The sequence below is a fragment of the Anser anser genome (assembly GCF_964211835.1).
Source record: "Anser anser genome assembly, chromosome: 1".
Lineage (NCBI taxonomy): Eukaryota > Metazoa > Chordata > Aves > Anseriformes > Anatidae > Anser > Anser anser.
The window spans coordinates 211,160,778-211,178,050 of record NC_139720.1 but is presented as its reverse complement, the minus strand read 5'-3'; the positions used below and the strand labels follow the sequence as shown (position 1 = coordinate 211,178,050).

The following is a 17,273-nucleotide window of genomic DNA, read 5'->3' as shown; positions in this document are numbered from 1 at the left end:
CATCACAAATAAAAGGTGAAAGGGAAGTACAGGGTTTCAAAGTTAACTGTGCTGAAAAGCACTCAAACCTTTCTAAGCTTGCAATTTTGAGGTATTTTGGAGGCTAGATGTGCAAAAAAGCAGTAGCTTCCCTTGGAAAAGGGCAAAAGGATTGGTGTAGAGCAGCTCCAGATCTATGAAGTGTGCAGAAAGGATCCTAATGATGGTGTTAGCTCCCTACCCCCCTTCTTAATTTTCTTAATTTTTGTGTCCACTGACAGTTCGCTCCCCGTTGCCGGATATTCTCACCAGGAGCCCCGTTCCACCAGAAGTCCTCTCCCTGCTGAGGACCTGGGGGCCCTGATCCCACCCGTGGAGCCACCACCACGACCGCACAGTGCAGGACAGCCTCCCGCAAGCCACTTTATGCCTTTTAATGAGAATATTTCACTTGGACATACGTTTTTTTTCGTGTTACATTGCTCGGTGTGAATACAAAGAGGCCAGCAGATGCTAATACATATGACACACAGGCACACGCACACAAGAGTCCCAGCACCCCCTAAATGGTGGGGTGCACGGGAGGCCAACAGAGCTGTGAACGAAGGGACGAGGGTGGCGGTGGGGGAAAGCTGGCCCAGACCAGCACTGGAGAACATTGCTAGGCTGCATCGTCTACTGAGCGTGTTGTGGGCGGCAGGGGTGGCTGGAGGCTCGTCGTGGTGGTAAGGGGGATCTCCTAGCAGCCCTGGCTGGCTGGTGGACGTCTCCAAGCAGCATTTTGTTTGCTTTGGTGGAGAGACCGAGGTCCAAAGCCACTGCTGTATCCCCGTCAGATGCCGTGCTCCTGGTGGCCTGGCAGGTAGTGCTCCTGGTGCCACAGCGCTGGGAGACTGAGCCCAGTAAGCCCAGCAAGGGTTACTTGAGCTTAACTGGTTAGTGACACCAACATCAGCTCTCAGCAGACACTTCTCACCCCTCCTGATGCCACCTGCCCAGGAACGTGCTCCTCTGAAGCCTGGATTTTGGAAAGGTACCCCATGCTCCTTCCCCTACCTCCCCCCAGACACGACATGCCTTTAGCCTCCTCTCTGCTGGCAGGTCCCAGCTCTGGTCCAAAGGAGCTGCTCCACACTGCGTGGTGCTGGGTGGACGATGGGACAACCAGCCAGCAGATCGGCAGGGCCAACCAAAGATGGAGAAAAACCCACTGAAATCATGGGCCTGTGCTCTCTGAGAGTGCTTCAGGCTCCAACCGGGACTGGCAGAGAGCCCTTTTATACAGCAACACACACAAAAGCACAACAAAATCATTAAGTTTTTTCCAGCTGTGATGGCCAAGTCCGTGTTTAGATCAGAGCCCTTTCTGCACATGGGCTTGGCCACAATCTTCCAAGAGCAGGAACTTCGAAATCCCTACATCCACGTTGAAGCTTGCAGTAAAGATCCTCCCAGGGTTAATTTGTCTGGACACAAGGGGGGCAAAAGGAGATGACATCTTCTGAGCTTCACTTCCAGCTGAGCCCTTAGGTTGGGGAAGATGTGCCCCAGTCACTGGCTGTCACGGTGCCAGGGGGATCCTAGGGCGAGGAATTGTCCTGCAGGTCGCCCTCAGCCCTGAGTCATCGTCCAGATACCAGCGCAAATTGCGGGATATTTTTTTTTCTTTTTAATATTTTAAAAAATAAATAGAAGAAGAAACAGAACTTTAAAATTTGTTCTTTAAATATTTCCAGCATTGCACGGACAGCACTTCAGTACTCTAGCCTGTTCGATCAGTGGTTTGTTTGTTCTGATTCCTGGTTAAAATGTGCTCCTCCCAGCCTGCTTTTTCTTCCTGTCCTTAAGAACACGGTGTATTCTTCTGTGATGTCAAAAAACAAGCCCCGCAGTGTTCATCAGACACCTTTCCAGCATGGACTGGGGCTCTGCTACTCCTCTTCAAACCTGAAATGCCCATAAGCTCACCAAAAGCCGTTAGCATCTCGATAGCTCTCTCTTTACTTAAAATAAAAACACAAACCAAACCAAGCCACACGCACACGCACACACACACAAATCCTCTTCCCAGAGCCTTTTTGATGGCAGCTGTTGGGTTCAGGCAAACGTCCTGCCGGAGTTTCTTTGCTCAGTCACTGCCTGAGAGCGGTGGTGTCCCCTGGAAATCTTTGAGGTTTAAGGTGGAGTCGGGGTGCAGGGTGGGGAAGGAGGACGGGGGGTCAGAGATAGTCATCCTCGCTCGAAGGGGAGGTGGGATTGGAGCCTTCGAGGTCAGAGTCCAGCGAACTCCCTGACGGCGTTCGGCTCATCTTCCACATCTGGGAGGCAAAGGTTCTCCCCCAGCTGCATGGGTACCCCACAGCCCTCAGCTGGCGAATTAGCCCCATGGCCACCTGCCAGTGGCTTCTTGCAGTTCACTTGCTACCCTTTGCACTCCTCTGTTTGCTCATGGCTGTTAGCATCTGGCTGATGTACGAGGTCAAAAGATCATCCATCTTGTAGCCCTGGTGAGGAGAGAGAAGATGTTACCTGCCTTTATAGCACAGCTTGGTCTCTGGCTCATGCCTCTTGAACACACTTGCTACAAGTCGTTAACTTATATATATGTTTCCAGGTATATTTTTCCCTTCTTTTTTTTTTTTCTTTTTCCTTCTTCCTTTTTCCACAGTTCTCCTTGAGTGATATGGCCCTGACACAAGGATCAAACACAATTTACAGTGCAAGTCTCTCCCAGGAGGCTGCTGAGGCTAAGGATGTGTGGAGCTTTGGAAGGGGAGTGGATTTTTCAAATGGCCAAAAATAATGTGAACGCCCCAAATTAATAACAGGACAGGACTTTTTATCCTACATGCTTTGAGTTTAAGATAGACTAAGCAGAAGTGTTTTGTTTTCTTTTTTTTTTTCCTTGTGGCTGTTAGTAGGTACAAGCTGGGCAAAGGATCTTGGTAAAAGGACACCCCCTGAGCCCACATCTGCTTTGATACGTTTTTCACTCCAGTGACATGGAGCAGTGTCCCATGTTCCTGGGTCGGCAATGCCCCAAGAACCTCAGGCTTGCCTGTAACTTGGAAGATGGACCTAATGAGAGCCCCAGTTGCTTGGGCAGAGCCATGGTGTGAGTGCTGCTTGTTTGCTTACTACAGGCTTGTCCAGTGCTACTGCCCTGGGGGCAGTGGCAGGGAAGTCTTGGATGAACTCTGTGCTGCCATAAAGCTCTCCATGGATGCATAGGAGGTGAGGCCTTACACACTTAACATATCCCCATACTTAATATCTAAATCATCCCTAGGAAAAGCTGTTCTGGAGATAGCAACCAGACAGTGCTGAAATCAAGGGGAAAAAATATAAAAATAAAAAAAGAAAAACACACATTGATGGGTCTTCTATGAGACCACTTTCAGTCCAGAGAATCCCTGAGACATGGCTTATGGGAAGCAGTTTATTTTAGCCTGCCAAAGTCAGGATTTTTTCTAACTGTGCCCATCAATCTTTAACACTCCTTACCAGGGATGTCTCGCAGAGCAGCTTGCTTCCCCTCACCAGGTTGCCGATAGTTATATGGAAGTAGGTGTTGCCACTGCTCCAGTTGGAGATCTTGGTGAAGGGGTGAGTGATGAGAATATCCTGGTGGGAACACAAGACTCACACTCAACACGAGAGCCTCAACCTTTAACTTTCCTTCAAGCAGACCAAGGATGTCTGCTGAAATGAGAATATACCATGGCCTCACAGGAACAGCAGTGAAGTGCAAGACTGCGGATCCTCCATTCTCGTGGAGGACTGCTCTACTGGAAGGTCCATGTGGCTGGTGGAATAGCACAGCCTTTGGGATTAACCCTGTAAGGGGTTGGGGAGTTGGCTCAGGAGCACCTGGTGAAGACCTCAGTCTTGCTTACCTTGGTTTTGGGATCAATGAGGCTCACTCCATGCTTATTGATGGCAATTAGAAGGATTTCTGGATAATTTGGCTCTGTAGTTTGCTGTTGGAAATGAGATGAACTGGTTAGGGGAAGCGTCGTGCTAAATCAGGTGCTTTCCTATTTCCTCACCCAGTATCTTCTGCCAGCATTTGCATTTACATTTGGCAGCTAAATCACTCTGGGTGGAAAAATCACAGGATATTATTCAGATCCACTATGCCATCTAATGAACATGACAGAAATTAAGGTGCCTAAGTTCAAAGATATCATGAACGGTTTCAGCGTCATGTTTCCACACCATGCTTAATGTATGGTCCCTGAGTATGGGGGGTTGCAATAAGGTGCCCAGAGTTCTTGGACTTCATCACTACTGGCCTCCCCTGCCTGTGATGGGAACCTGGTGCCATGATGGGTGATCTGGATTGGGTTCACAGTGTGTGCAGGTGTGTGAAAATTACACGTTCCCCTTTCCCTTCACAAAACAGAGAATGGCTCTTGCCTCCTCAGCAGTACAGCTGCGAGGATAGACCTGAAGAGGACTGAGATACGTTGATGCTCTACAATGCCCCAGTATTGTAAAGAGACAGGGCAGCCATAAATGAGTATCTCAGCCCTTTACTGATGGAGAGACTTACATCCTTTCCCTGTCTTATCAGGGTTGTTCCACTCCAGGCACTGGGACAACCCTGCATACCTGGAACCCCTCCATGATACGGGACTTCTGATACTGTCTCAAAGCTGCCAGGGAACCCCCAGGCAGAGCAGGTACCTTCACTTCAAAGAATGCTGATCCAAATGTAGGCCACTTGAAGATAATCTTTAGGAAGGCAAGCTTGGCTTCTTCTCTCGTTTTGCCTGCGTGCTTATTGTAGTATGCCACGATGGACTGCAACAGAGAGGACAGCAGAGCTGGAGGGTTTGCATTACCTTGGACCAAAGATTTTTGCAGGTAAAGAAGCATCATGCTACAAAGACGGACTATCCTACCAGAAACCATAATTGCTTCACGGTAACTGGGCTTTCGCTGAGATTCATTAACAAACCACAGCATATGGTGAACCTGTGATCAGTTCTTCCTGCCTATTAGCTGTTCTCAGATGGCAAGTTTCTTGGGATGAGTAAATATTAATTGGGCCAAGAAAGTAGCTGGAGAAGTTTTCCAGGTGGAGACATCTATTCTAGTCTCTGCTCCAATGAACACTTCACAGAAGTGTTGGTGGGTCACTGGAGCAGAGCCTGGAACTAAAGTAGGTCCTTTCTTAGAAGCTGTACTGATGACTCCATTATAGGGATTATAAATTTTGATCTTTCAGTTTTGGGAGCAGAAGGGACTGAGGGGACTTCGACACAGAGAAGCCAATAATTTGCTTGTTAGACACATGGCCAAGTTCAAGTCCCAGCAAACAGAAAGGACTTACAAGATTGTTTCTTGGCAGTGAGACATCTACATTACTTTATGGCCTAGACTTGTCCGTACCTGTGCCACAGCTCTCCTTGTGTAAAGCGGGGAGAATTGCCTTTCTGCTCAGCAGTCTGCCTTCAACAACAAAGCTTTACATGAGACCATCCCCTAGATGTGTCCATACAGCACTGCATCCACCACTACAGTCACAGCAACGTGCAGCACAAAGCCCACAACGTGTGTGTGTGTCTGAACACATGTACAATTCCTTCTCTTGGTGCTGTTGGAGAGATTGTGGCCCTTTTAAGGCTCAAGAGGGACCATGGGTCACTCCTTCTGGCAACCTGACTTCAGTGTTGAACATCAGACAAGTCACACGAGATGCTGGGTTTCCCCCCACCAAGCCTGACCTATGACTAAAGCTGCTGTTTTACCCGCTTCCAGTCATCTGGAGAGAGCTGCCGGACGAGGTCCTGAGGCACCAGCTCCTTCAGAAGCTTGGGGATGCTGGGGAAATAGGATTTGTCATCCTCAAACTTCACCCGGTAGATGAGAGCTGCCAACTGCAGGACCTCTTCCCGTGTACACTTGTGGTAGCCGCGCAGGTACTTTGGTAACTCCTGTATGTGGAAGAAAGCCATTCAGAAATAGAGGGGGTGACCTCAGACCTTCACCCTCTGGTGCTAAATCACATTTTTGGAGGTCTCCAGCTCCTGGATATGAGGCTCTGCCTTAGGAACACTCATAGTTGTTGTACCAAGTGTGGTGGACAGGCAGCTGCTCAGCTGAGACCACACTTGATGTCTAAAGATCCTCTCTGGCCTGAAACGTTCTCGTGTTACAGGGTGGTCCCTGTGGTAGGTATCAGATGTGTGAACCTACAGTCTTGTTCTCCCTCCCTCATTGCTGAAAATCCAACCCTTGTAATGGACAATTGGAATTGAATGGGTTTTTTTTCCTCCCTTTATTTTTCCTTTTCATTTTTTTTTCAATCTATTCCCCCATTACGAAAAGATGCTTGAAAATGTGTCAGGTAACTATCAAAGCATCAGAGGCTATGATAATATTAGGATAATTGCTTTATCCAGGCAAGAACACAGGGAACATCTGTGTATTTGCATACTTGTATGAAAAAGCTTTGGGACATGCACATGTCTCTTTCTTCCCAGATGAAACAAGTGCAGAAGAGCTGCAGCTTCTTGACTGGCTGCTGGGACCATCACAGCTCACGCCCAAGAATGAAGGAGCTGAAAACCTTCAGAATGCTTGTGAATTTGTACTCCCTGCTAAGGCTGAGTGCTACTGTGTCCCACTTCTTGCTACTTTCCCAAGAACATCTGGCCCAAATCTCAGCTGAGTTGGTTGCCTTACAGTGCATGAAGCCTGGTCCTTGCCATACAACCCAACTGTTCTTCATAGCTCTCTGTTGAAGGCAGGACTTTGTTCTGTTAAAAGTAAAACTTCATGCATCTGCACATACACAGTCTTTCCACCCTAATTCCTCCCAAAGTCTCTGCTGCTATCTCAGGTTCCCAGAGCACCTGGTAATAGTGGAAGATCGAATCTGCCATCGAATCCTTTCCAGGCGTTGTGTTGGTCCAGAGCTTTTTCATGAAGAACACTTGGTAGGTGAGGGAAGGCACTATACCTGTGCGAAGGAAGCAGGGAGCAGATCTGAGAGCAATGCTGAGAGCACCAGCCAGGTCATCTGTCAGGTTTTGCCCCCAGGGCTGGCACGGGCAGCACAACCACAGCAGCGTGGCCCATCTTTAAAAGGGCTGGAGGGCTCAAGGAGGGCTGTGCGTGACCCCAAAGGGAGAAAAGTCACTGTTACCATCTTTCGCTGGTCTTGCTTTCTTTATCCAGTCCGTCAGGTGTCTCACAAAGTCAAAGAAGAAATCGCCCTCGGGCACACTGATGACCTGGGGGCACAGCACATGGTTACAAAGGCTGAGGAAGCAGCGAGAGGCCACAGGCAGGGCTGGCTGTTGCCCCATCTCCTGCAGTTTTTGCTCACTGCTTTGTCTCAATTAGACTTCTCTGCTACAAACTGCTGATGCCAGAAAGCCATTGCCAACAACTCGCTCTAATTCCACCCATTAATTCTTATTGCACCTTCCTGTTTCCCTGGAGCAATTAATTTCCCTTCCTGATGACTATCTCTGTAGATTTCTTCCAGTTGCCCAAGGCAGCTCTAAGCTTGCACATTTTTCTTAATCCTTATAAACCAGCCAAAACCAGGACACCGTCTCAGCAACATGGGTCTTCTACCTCTTTCTCCTGATGGACCCTATCTCCTTTGCCCCAGATCAATGCAGCATCACAGGAACAGCTACCCAGAGGGGACCAGGCTGGCTCCATCTGGCAGTCCCCATGTGCTCTTTAACATTCAATTAATTCGCAATGCAGTGACCTTTTTGGGCAAAAAATGACAAAAATGACAACAAAGGCAAAAAAAGAGTGACTCTTGCCTCACTCTGGATCACACAGGGATTCGGTGGGCCACAATTAGTGTGAGATCCTGCACATAGGGTGGCACTGGCTGCATCACTCAGTCAGCAGGACACAGCAGGCTGCCACAGTGCTATCATCGGGCATTAAAGCCACCTGCTCTCAACACAGGAGACCTTTGCCTGTTTGTGTTTTAAGCCCTTTGGGATGATTGCTGTGAAGCACCGAGTGTTTTGGCATTACCCCAGCCTCTGTGTGGGTCACTCACCTTGTCAGAGATTTTGACGAAGAGGCTGAAGCCTTCAGAAGATTTTAGGAGCAGCCTGTTGGAGATGTTCTGGCAGAAATCCTTGGCTTTTGTGCTGGACTCCACCTCAAATGTCTACAAAGAAAGGAAGATCATCACCACTGCTACCTCAAGATTAATTTCTGCTTCATGCTCTCTTCGAGGAGCTCTAGGCTCAGATATGTGAAAAGATGTAAGTGCCCACCACCAACGAAAGAAGTGATTTTATGGATTGTGGCTCTGGACATGTGAAAAGGAAATTTGCAGAAGTTCAGCCATGAACTTCTTATTGGGAACTTATTGGGAACTTAAACTTCTGCCAGTCCCATGCATGGCCACGTTTGCCTGAACCACCAGAACCCATGTTCCACCTACCATGAGAGAATGGCCTGGAGCTCAGTGCCACTGCCCCTCAGTGCAAATGCGTGTTGTACCACAGGGACACTACTTGGCCAGCCCACCTGGGTGACTGCCATGGTCAAAGGGACCACAGACACGTGCCGAAGTCCCCTCTGCCTCCTTCTACTGGCTCTCACACAGATGCGTGTGTATAAAGCAGCTTATTACTAGTCACATAGAAAAAATACTCAGAGTGATAAGAAGTCCCAGGAGATCTGTAAAACCCCGTTACAGAAAAACATGGGCACACACACAGCTACTGGAGAAGAATACCCTTTTCCCTTCATGGGTGTGCACTGCTTTTCACATAAACTCCCTTGGAAATACAAGAATTTAGTTGTGCCCAAGGGCATGATGAAAGAGAGGAGCAGGCAAACCTCACTGGGAGACTAATCAGTAGCATGAGAGAGCAGTACCTGCAAGGACATGCCTATCTGCTCCAGCCTCAATTTATCTACATGCCTTATTAATGTCTAAGGTGATTAATGAAAGGTTCCTGAGTGCAGATGTTATGATTTCTGCATCATCTCAGGTCAGAATGGGGAATAATTTTAGTTTCCTTCTTGCCAGCTCCCAGCCCAGTCCCTGGGACTGGTACCCAGCTGGGTATGGTTTGGTGGACTGAATCTGTCAGTTGAGGCTGCAAATAACTGATGGCCAAGGCCTGTGAACCACTGAGGGCGTGGATGGAGATGAACACATCCTGTTTCTCTCTTCCTGGAGTCAAAATTTGCAGTGAAGACTGACTCAGCACCCATGTCTGGAGAAGGTGAATTGCAGGAAATCAGACCCCTGAGCTCCAGTCTTCTATCCTGCCTCACCAAGGTAGATAAGGATGGATCTTTCTGATGCTGCTGTTTCAGACTCTTCTGGGAAGGCTGAATTTTTTCTGAATCAGAAACAACAGTAGCCTTTTCTGGGATTTTAATAAGAAAATTGACATCCATCCTGACAAAAATGAAGTTTCCTTCTATCCCATTTACCTCATCGGTGTCATCAGGAAAGTAAACCCTGTGGAAAATCTGGGTGGTTTTGTGTTGAATGGCTTCCACTTCTACGAGATGGGGAGGGTACTTTCTGGATCCATTCCTGCAAAACAGGGAGAGGCAAGTGCCATAGCATCAGCAACATCCTCCACCCAAAGTCCTTTTAGTTCAGTTTGGCTGAATGCAGAGAAAGGCTGTGAGCTTCCAGTGTCCCTCCAACTACTACCAAAACATCTCCTACTTGTAATTTCTAATGCATATTTGGATGCTGTGGCATGGTCAGGACTAGGAGGTCTTTTGGTGCTGTACCTTAGGGCTTTCTGGAGTCTTTGGATGCAGTCTGCTGCCAACGGGTGATGTTTTCGGGACTGCAGAAACCTCTGGACATGGGGCAGGAGGATGTTACTTGGAGGGAAAAGGCCTGTACACAACCACAGCAGCTCCCAGCCTTTCTCTTCACTGTACCTAAACGAGGAGAGATCCAGGAGGAAAAAAGTTATGGCATGGACACTGCTCTGTGCTTTGGCATGGGTGGGTGGTTCTCAGCTAGAGGGGAGGAGACATGCTTAGGCTCCAGATCTCCTTTGCCCAACAGAGGCTAGTGTCTTTGGGCCAAGCAAAACCAACGACTCTTACTTGATGTGGTTGTCCGTAAGCTGCTTCAGGGTCTGGCAGTAGATTTCATCCTTCAGAGGCTCAGCTTTCAAGGCACCTTCAAATATTTGGTCTGTCAGCTCATTGACTGAGCGGGTCCTTTTGGATGGGTAGTCACCCATGTACTTCAGCACTGGTGGGAGGCAGGAGTCAAGGATCAGCTAAGCGGGAGGTCTGGAGAAGCCCTTCTGTTGATGATGTGATAAAAGACATCCCACATTTGACTACAGAAGTGGCTGCAATTTGGTGGAGGGGGCACAGTGGTAAGGCTTTAAATTTCTTTAGGAGATGTCCAGCAAGCTCTCTCTCTTTTTCATGCATCATCTCAGGTCAGAAAGAACCACTTTGTGGTTGGGATGTAGGCCTAGGAAAGTTCTGTGACTACTGTGTTACCTGATCACACATAGTGATACCACTATAAAAGACCAGATTTTCAGCTGGTGTCATGAGGCAGAGCTCTGCAGACAGCACTGGAGCTGTGGTAACATAAACCAAATGATGACCTTCACCACTTCACCATATTGTACCTATTCTGCATGACAACAGGTCACAGTATTCTGAATAAATGTGTTTAACATGGAAAGGAGAATGATAAAATTGCAGATGTTCTCAATTTTTACCAGTCCTTTTAGTTCCTACTACTGCTGTTATTTGCTGCTAGGAGGAAAACTGTAGCAGCAGTAACTGTGCTGTAGCATCAGTACCGGGTTTATACCAACAGAACTGTTCGAACTAAAGTCTGTATCCTAGAGCAAAACCCTACCAAAACACAAAGGCGACTTCCACAGGTTAGATTTATATTTGTACTCAGCTTCTTTCTCCCATGCTGTCTTTATTCTGCCAGGAAAGTGATACTCAGGCATCAAGCCCTGTCCCTGAGGCCATGAGGACTAGTTTGTATCCATAATGATTAGGTCTACTCCCTTCTACAGCAGATGCATCCTGGAGAGTTGAAGCAAGCCAAAACAGAACTGTTGAGTTAACCGCTAAGCGATGTGTACCTGCAAGACTCAGTAACTTACTCCCTGGACCTTGCTTATGGAGAAGACACCCATCAGCTCTCAAGGATGCTCAAATACAGATTTCGGGATCAGATCCATCTCCAAGTCCATGACATGGTCCCAAAGCCCTTAAGAGGGACCAGAAACCTTTCTATGGGCTTTAGTTGGGTCTCTGAAGAAGCTGCTCAGCCCTTTGCCTGTCAGCCCTGTTGCCCAAGGGGTGCCCCAGGAAGTGGAAGGATATCAATGAAGGCCATGCAGGCTTCTTGGGACAGCTCCTCGCTCCCCAGGATCTTCTTCAGCAACGGCTGTTTGATGGGCTCACGGGTGTAACACCACAACTTGTCCTTCCCACGGCTCTTGGTGATCATGACCCTGCTCAGGGTGTGCTTGGGTGGTGGCCTGGTGGCAAAGGAAAAGCAAAAGGAAAGGTGGAGAGGTTACAGGGATAAAATGGACTGTGTGTAACCAGTGCTTCACCTGGAAGGCTGTTCACAACACCAGAATAAAGAACTCTTACACCAAGTGGCTATTCACAGTTTTACAGAGTATCTGTCTCCCGCTGTGTCCAAAGGTAGTCATTTTTCCTTTCCTAGGGCTCAGAAAAGTCCCTTTTGGACCCTACCCAAGCACCTTTTCTACTGAAATAAAAAAAAAAAAAAAAAAAAAAGCTTCTAACCACAAGAGAAGGGGTGATGGCAATGGGTGGTGAGGGAGATGGGCAGCAACAATGAAAGAATATTGCCCAGTAGAACAAACCCACCAGGGTGAAGACATCTCACAGGACTTGGTCTGTCTCCATGGGCTGCCAACCCCTCTAAACAGGAGCGGGAGTTTTTTGATCAGTCTGGTAAGCTACATTCAGCAGTGGTGCATGCTTTGGAGCTGAGATGAAAATGTCCCCACGTAATTCACCTGCTGCCTACGTGGTCTCAGGCTGTGTAAGGGATCACTGGGAAGGAATACTAGACCACTAAGCACAGCCTCCCACAGATTCACAGATTCACAGATTTCTCTAGGTTGGAAGAGACCTCAAGATCATCGAGTCCAACCTCCGACCTAACACTAAGTACTCCACTAAACCATATCCCTAAGTTCTACATCTAAACGTCTTTTAAAGACCTCCAGGGATGGTGACTCCACCACCTCCCTGGGCAGCCCGTTCCAATGCTTAATAACCCTTTCGGTAAAGAAGTACTTCCTAACATCCAACCTAAAACTCCCCTGTCGCAACTTTAGCCCATTCCCCCTCGTCCTGTCACTAGGCACGTGGGAGAATAGACCAACCCCCACCTCTCTACAGCCTCCTTTCAGGTAACTGTAGAGAGCGATGAGGTCGCCCCTGAGCCTCCTCTTCTCCAGGCTGAACAAGCCCAGCTCCCTCAGCCGCTCCTCGTAAGACTTGTTCTCCAGACCCCTCACCAGCTTGGTCGCCCTTCTCTGGACTCGCTCGAGCACGTCCATGTCCTTCCTGTAGCGAGGGGCCCAAAACTGAACACAGTACTCGAGGTGCGGCCTCACCAGAGCTGAGTACAGAGGCACAATCACTTCCCTAGACCTGCTGGCCACACTGCTTCTTATACAGGCCAGGATGCTGTTGGCCTTCTTGGCCACCTGGGCACACTGCTGGCTCATATTCAGCCGACTATCCACCAATACTCCCAGGTCCTTCTCGGCCAGGCAGCTTTCCAGCCACTCATCTCCCAGCCTGTAGCTCTGCTTGGGGTTGTTGCAGCCCAGGTGCAGGACCCGGCACTTGGCCTTGTTGAACTTCATACAGTTGGCCTCAGCCCATCGCTCCAGCCTATCCAGATCCTCCTGCAGAGCCTTCCTGCCGTCGAGCAGATCGACACACGCACTTAGCTTGGTGTCATCTGCAAACTTACTGAGGGTGCACTGGACGCCCTCATCCAGATCATCGATAAAGATATTAAAGAGGGCCGGCCCCAGTACCGAGCCCTGGGGGACACCACTAGTGACCGGCCTCCAACCAGATTTGACTCCATTCACCACAACTCTCTGGGCCCGGCTATCCAGCCAGTTTCTAACCCAGCGAAGCGTACGCCAGTCCAAGCCCCGAGCAGCCAGTTTCTTGAGGAGAATGTTGTGGGGAACTGTGTCAAAAGCCTTACTGAGGTCAAGGTAAACCACATCCACAGCCTTTCCCTCATCCACCAAGCGCGTCACTTGGTCATAGAAGGAGATCAAAGATCTCCTGAAGATGGGTACTTCAGCTGTGACCGCTTTAGCCTTTTGAATGGGTCTGGTTTGGTTTTGTTGATGGAGTGTTCTTTTGTTAACCAGAGATTCTAAGCCTTGGAGATGGGGAGAAAAAAGGGGTTGAGGCAGGATTGCATGGGGCAGCCTTTCTCTCTGTCAAGCCAAATGGCCTGGGGGGGAGCCAGCCCCAGAAAAGGGGCTCCTCAGCCCCCCCAGCCCTCCTCCTTGTCCATATGAAGGCATCTTCCAGGCCTCTCCCAACGCAGCCGCCTTTGGCCTCGCACGGGCCACTCCATCACAGAGCCTTGCTGAGGTCACAGTGGCCACCGCTGTCACGCCTTTGCCCCGGGCCCTATAAAAGAGGCCCCCTGCCGCTGGCCCGCCACTTGCTCAGCGACTCGGTCCTCTGAGAGCCAGCGTAAGCGGCAGGAGGAAGGCCAGAGAAAGGAGCAAGGCGAGCGGCAGCCCTCCTCGGTGTGAGGACCGCGAAGCGATCTGAGGAAGCACCGAGAAGATGGCAGCTAATGGGAGAAAGATGTCTCATGGGCAGAGGGACAGCACCTGCGGCACAAAAGACATCAGTGCCTGGGGGAAGTCTGCTGCCCGGCCCAGAGACGATTATCGGAGATATCACTGGCACCGCAGCGATGCGGGGAACAGGCCGGCCCCTCAGACATCCAGCAGCAGGGGGCCTGGGCCTAACCAGAGGTGCAGTGGTGGTGTGGAGCGAAGACGGGAGCGTGATGCGGAGAGCCGTGGGGAGCAGAGGCGTGCCCATCGGCCAGATCGCAGCGAGGGACCCAGCCGTGGCCGTAAAAGAGATGGCGGCGTGAAACCCACGAATGAATATCAAGTGGAGAGTGGCATGGGACCAGGCAATGGAACTGGGCGACCCCCTCGTTCGGCACCCTGGCCGGAGAACACAGCTGATGGGAGGCATCCCGTGTGGGCAGTCCCAGGCAAGGACTGGCTTGTCCTCCTGCCTGACACCGTGGAGTCCATGGAGGTGGATCCACAAGAAGAGGCGGAGGAACCCATGGAAGTGGATCCACCTCGGCCACATCAGACCTGGGACTACCCCGGCAGCTCTCTGCTGCGTGCCATGAGAGAACACCGGTAGCTACGCAGCAGGGCCTGGCGAGCTCCCTACTCCTCGTCGCGCAGGCTCCATCCCAGGCATTAGCTTGGAGCCACCAAACACCTGGCAATAAAGAACTCTTGCTGATATTCAGGGCTTGTGTGCGTGTTTCTTTCCCACCCGCCAGCCCTTGTGCGAGAGGTGTCAGCCCCTCTGCACAGAGCCTCGAGGAAGAGCACAAGAGAGGACCCAGCTCCCTTCGGGCTGCTGCGCTGGGCTGACAGGAGGAGTCCCCAGGGGCCACCATGCGCCTTTAACATTTGTGAAAATAAACTGAGGGGTGAAAATAGTAGTGTGGAAGCGATTAGAGGTGGCTAATTTCTTATATTAGGAGTGAGTTTCTATACCTGAGTAATTGGTAACGACAGACACGGAGAAGGCTGAGGTACTCAGCAACTTCTTTGCCTCCGTCTGCACTGGTAGATGGGCTTCCCAAGTCTTTCATTTCCCTGAACCTGTAGGTGGAGGCTGGGGGAGCAAAGTCCCACCCACGGTAAGTGAAGAGCAGGTTCGAGACCACCTGCTGAATGTAAACAGGTCCAGGTCTATGGGACCTGATGACATGAATCCCAGGGTCCTGAGGGAACTGGCTGATGGGGTTGCCAAGCCGCTCTCCATCACAGTTGAAAAGTCCTGGCAGTCGGGTGATGTCACTGGTGAGTGGAAAAATGGAAACGTCATGCCCTTACTCTTCAACAATTAAAACAAAGAATTGAACAAAGAGTGCTACTCTTCACCAATTAAAACAATTAGGAGACATTTCTCCTCAGAAAGAGCGGTCAGGCATTGGGACGCGTTGCCCAGGGAGGTGGTGGAGTCCCCGTCCCTGGGGGTGTTCAAGGCAAGGTTGGACGTGGTGCTTGGGGACGTGGTTTCGTGGGTGACATTGTTCGTAGGGGGATGGTTGGACCAGGTGATCTTGGAGGGCTTTTCCAACCTTAATTTTCCTATGATTCTATTATTCTGTGATCTTTTGGAAAGTCAAATGCAAATAAGACAGGGCCAAGCAATTTCCACAGGAAGGCTCTTCAGCTTTCTGTCTTCTCAAAGAAAATAATAAGTACCAAATTAGGTCCTTAAATTTATTCTGAACACAGTATTTGCTCTAGAAAGCAAATCGTGTTTGCGAGATGGTACATCTTCTGGGGAAATACTATCTCTGGGACTGAAAATACGACCAGATAATACTGGTGGGTGTGGGTGGAGGGAGGACAGACTGGGCATTGGTTTCTGTTTTCACAGACCCAGGAACAGGCTTGAGAGCATGTGTTACACAGTGTATTACAGCTGCCAAATGCTGCAGTGCCACGTTTCACAGCATCCATGTACAGCTCTTTACTGATCACCACCCTTCACATCGACAAGTGAGCAGCTCTGTGATGTTGATGGCCTCAGCGAGTCAGATTTAGAAGCTTACTCCTGAACACCTTGTTAACCACAAAACCAGCCCTCCTTTGCAGCAGCAATGTAGCAGGCAGTGCAACAGGCTAGCTTGTACCACAGCTGTGGCATCAGTACGTGTTGTTTTTGGAGAAACCTGCTGGTTTCTAACTTTTTCTTCCCTCCTTCTTTGCTTTTCCAGCTGACTTTGGCTTCTGTGCCCAGATCACTCCCGAACAGAGCAAGCGCAGCACCATGGTGGGGACCCCGTACTGGATGGCGCCTGAAGTGGTGACACGAAAAGCCTACGGGCCCAAAGTGGACATCTGGTCACTGGGGATAATGGCCATCGAGATGATCGAAGGAGAACCCCCCTACCTCAATGAAAACCCCCTGAGAGTAAGCGAGTGCCTTTTTTTGCCTTCAGGCCTTCGCTGAGCCTGCTGGTTAACCTGGGCTCTGGAGGAGGCAGGTGAACCTCCGCTGTGGTTTCATCACATGCAGCTACACGTCTCCTTAGATGCTGTAGTGAGAAGATTGTGGTCATTTAAGTTAGAAGCCATGGCTGGTTCTGGGTGGCAGAGGGCACAGGCTCTTCCTGTTGCAGACCTTCAGGTAGGGTCTGAGTTAATCCTGTGGTGCATCCATAATTCCCCCCCTTCTGGAGAGGCTGACAGGGGCACCTTCTGGCCCCAGAGTGCCTGGCTTCTTAAATCCTTGTGAGTGGGGAAGAGAGCTGTCCTTGAATTCAAAGAATACCACATTGCTCTTTTATAAACAGGGCTTTTTCTTGCTGGTGCATTGTTCCTATTTGCATTAAAGAATTTTATTTATTTGCAAATAATAAATTTTATTTATTTACAATATTTATTTGCAAATAAAGCTCCAAGTTTAACTAGCCTTTAATCAGGCTTTGCCCCTGCTGGTGTCTTTCCCTTCGTATTCTTTAATGAAGGGGGAAATTCTGTCAGTTTGTAGGAATGCGGCTGTTCTTGGTGTGAGCCAGTTTTATGGCTTTTTTTCTAAGCTAAACAGGACGAAGGGATCTAGAACAGTTCTGTTTAACTTGTTTCCGCCTCTTTGACTGGAGGTGATTTTGGGAGAGAAGCGCAGCAGTGAAGAAATGCGAAAGGAAAAAGTTGGTGTGGAGTTAAATGAGGATCGCTAAGCAACGGGGTGCTTTGCTCTCATGTAACTTAACTTGTTGCAGTTCCCAGGCTATCAGACCTCTACCTTGAGATGTGATGAGCGATGAGCTCCAAAGGCCTCTGCCAGATGTCTGTTTCCTTTTAAAAGGCATCTAGTGATTTTCTTTTAATAATAAAATTTTGCGTTGGATGAATTCTGAATTTCCTGATTCTTCGAGACTTCTTCATTCCCAAGCAGCAGCAAAACGACTCCACTTGTTTCTGTAGGGTGTTAAGTGCTGCTTGAGAACCTACTGGCCATCTTTTGTA

At 49.4% G+C, this 17,273-nt stretch overlaps 1 protein-coding gene across 1 annotated transcript; it reads right to left on the bottom strand.

Annotated features, from left to right (window-relative positions):
* Positions 1-24: 24 nt before the first annotated feature.
* LOC310892281 (unconventional myosin-VIIa-like) lies at positions 25-12,485 on the bottom strand. The gene is made up of 12 exons (XM_083819784.1): positions 11,323-12,485; positions 10,060-10,213; positions 9,733-9,888; positions 9,421-9,526; positions 8,021-8,134; positions 7,136-7,223; positions 6,843-6,949; positions 5,736-5,921; positions 4,669-4,785; positions 3,876-3,959; positions 3,484-3,603; positions 25-2,483 (listed from the first exon to the last, which is right to left on the bottom strand). Exons 1-12 carry the CDS (start codon positions 11,447-11,449, stop codon positions 2,394-2,396), a joined length of 1,449 nt encoding a protein of 482 aa, XP_083675910.1. The 5' UTR covers positions 11,450-12,485; the 3' UTR covers positions 25-2,393.
* Positions 12,486-17,273: the final 4,788 nt, after the last annotated feature.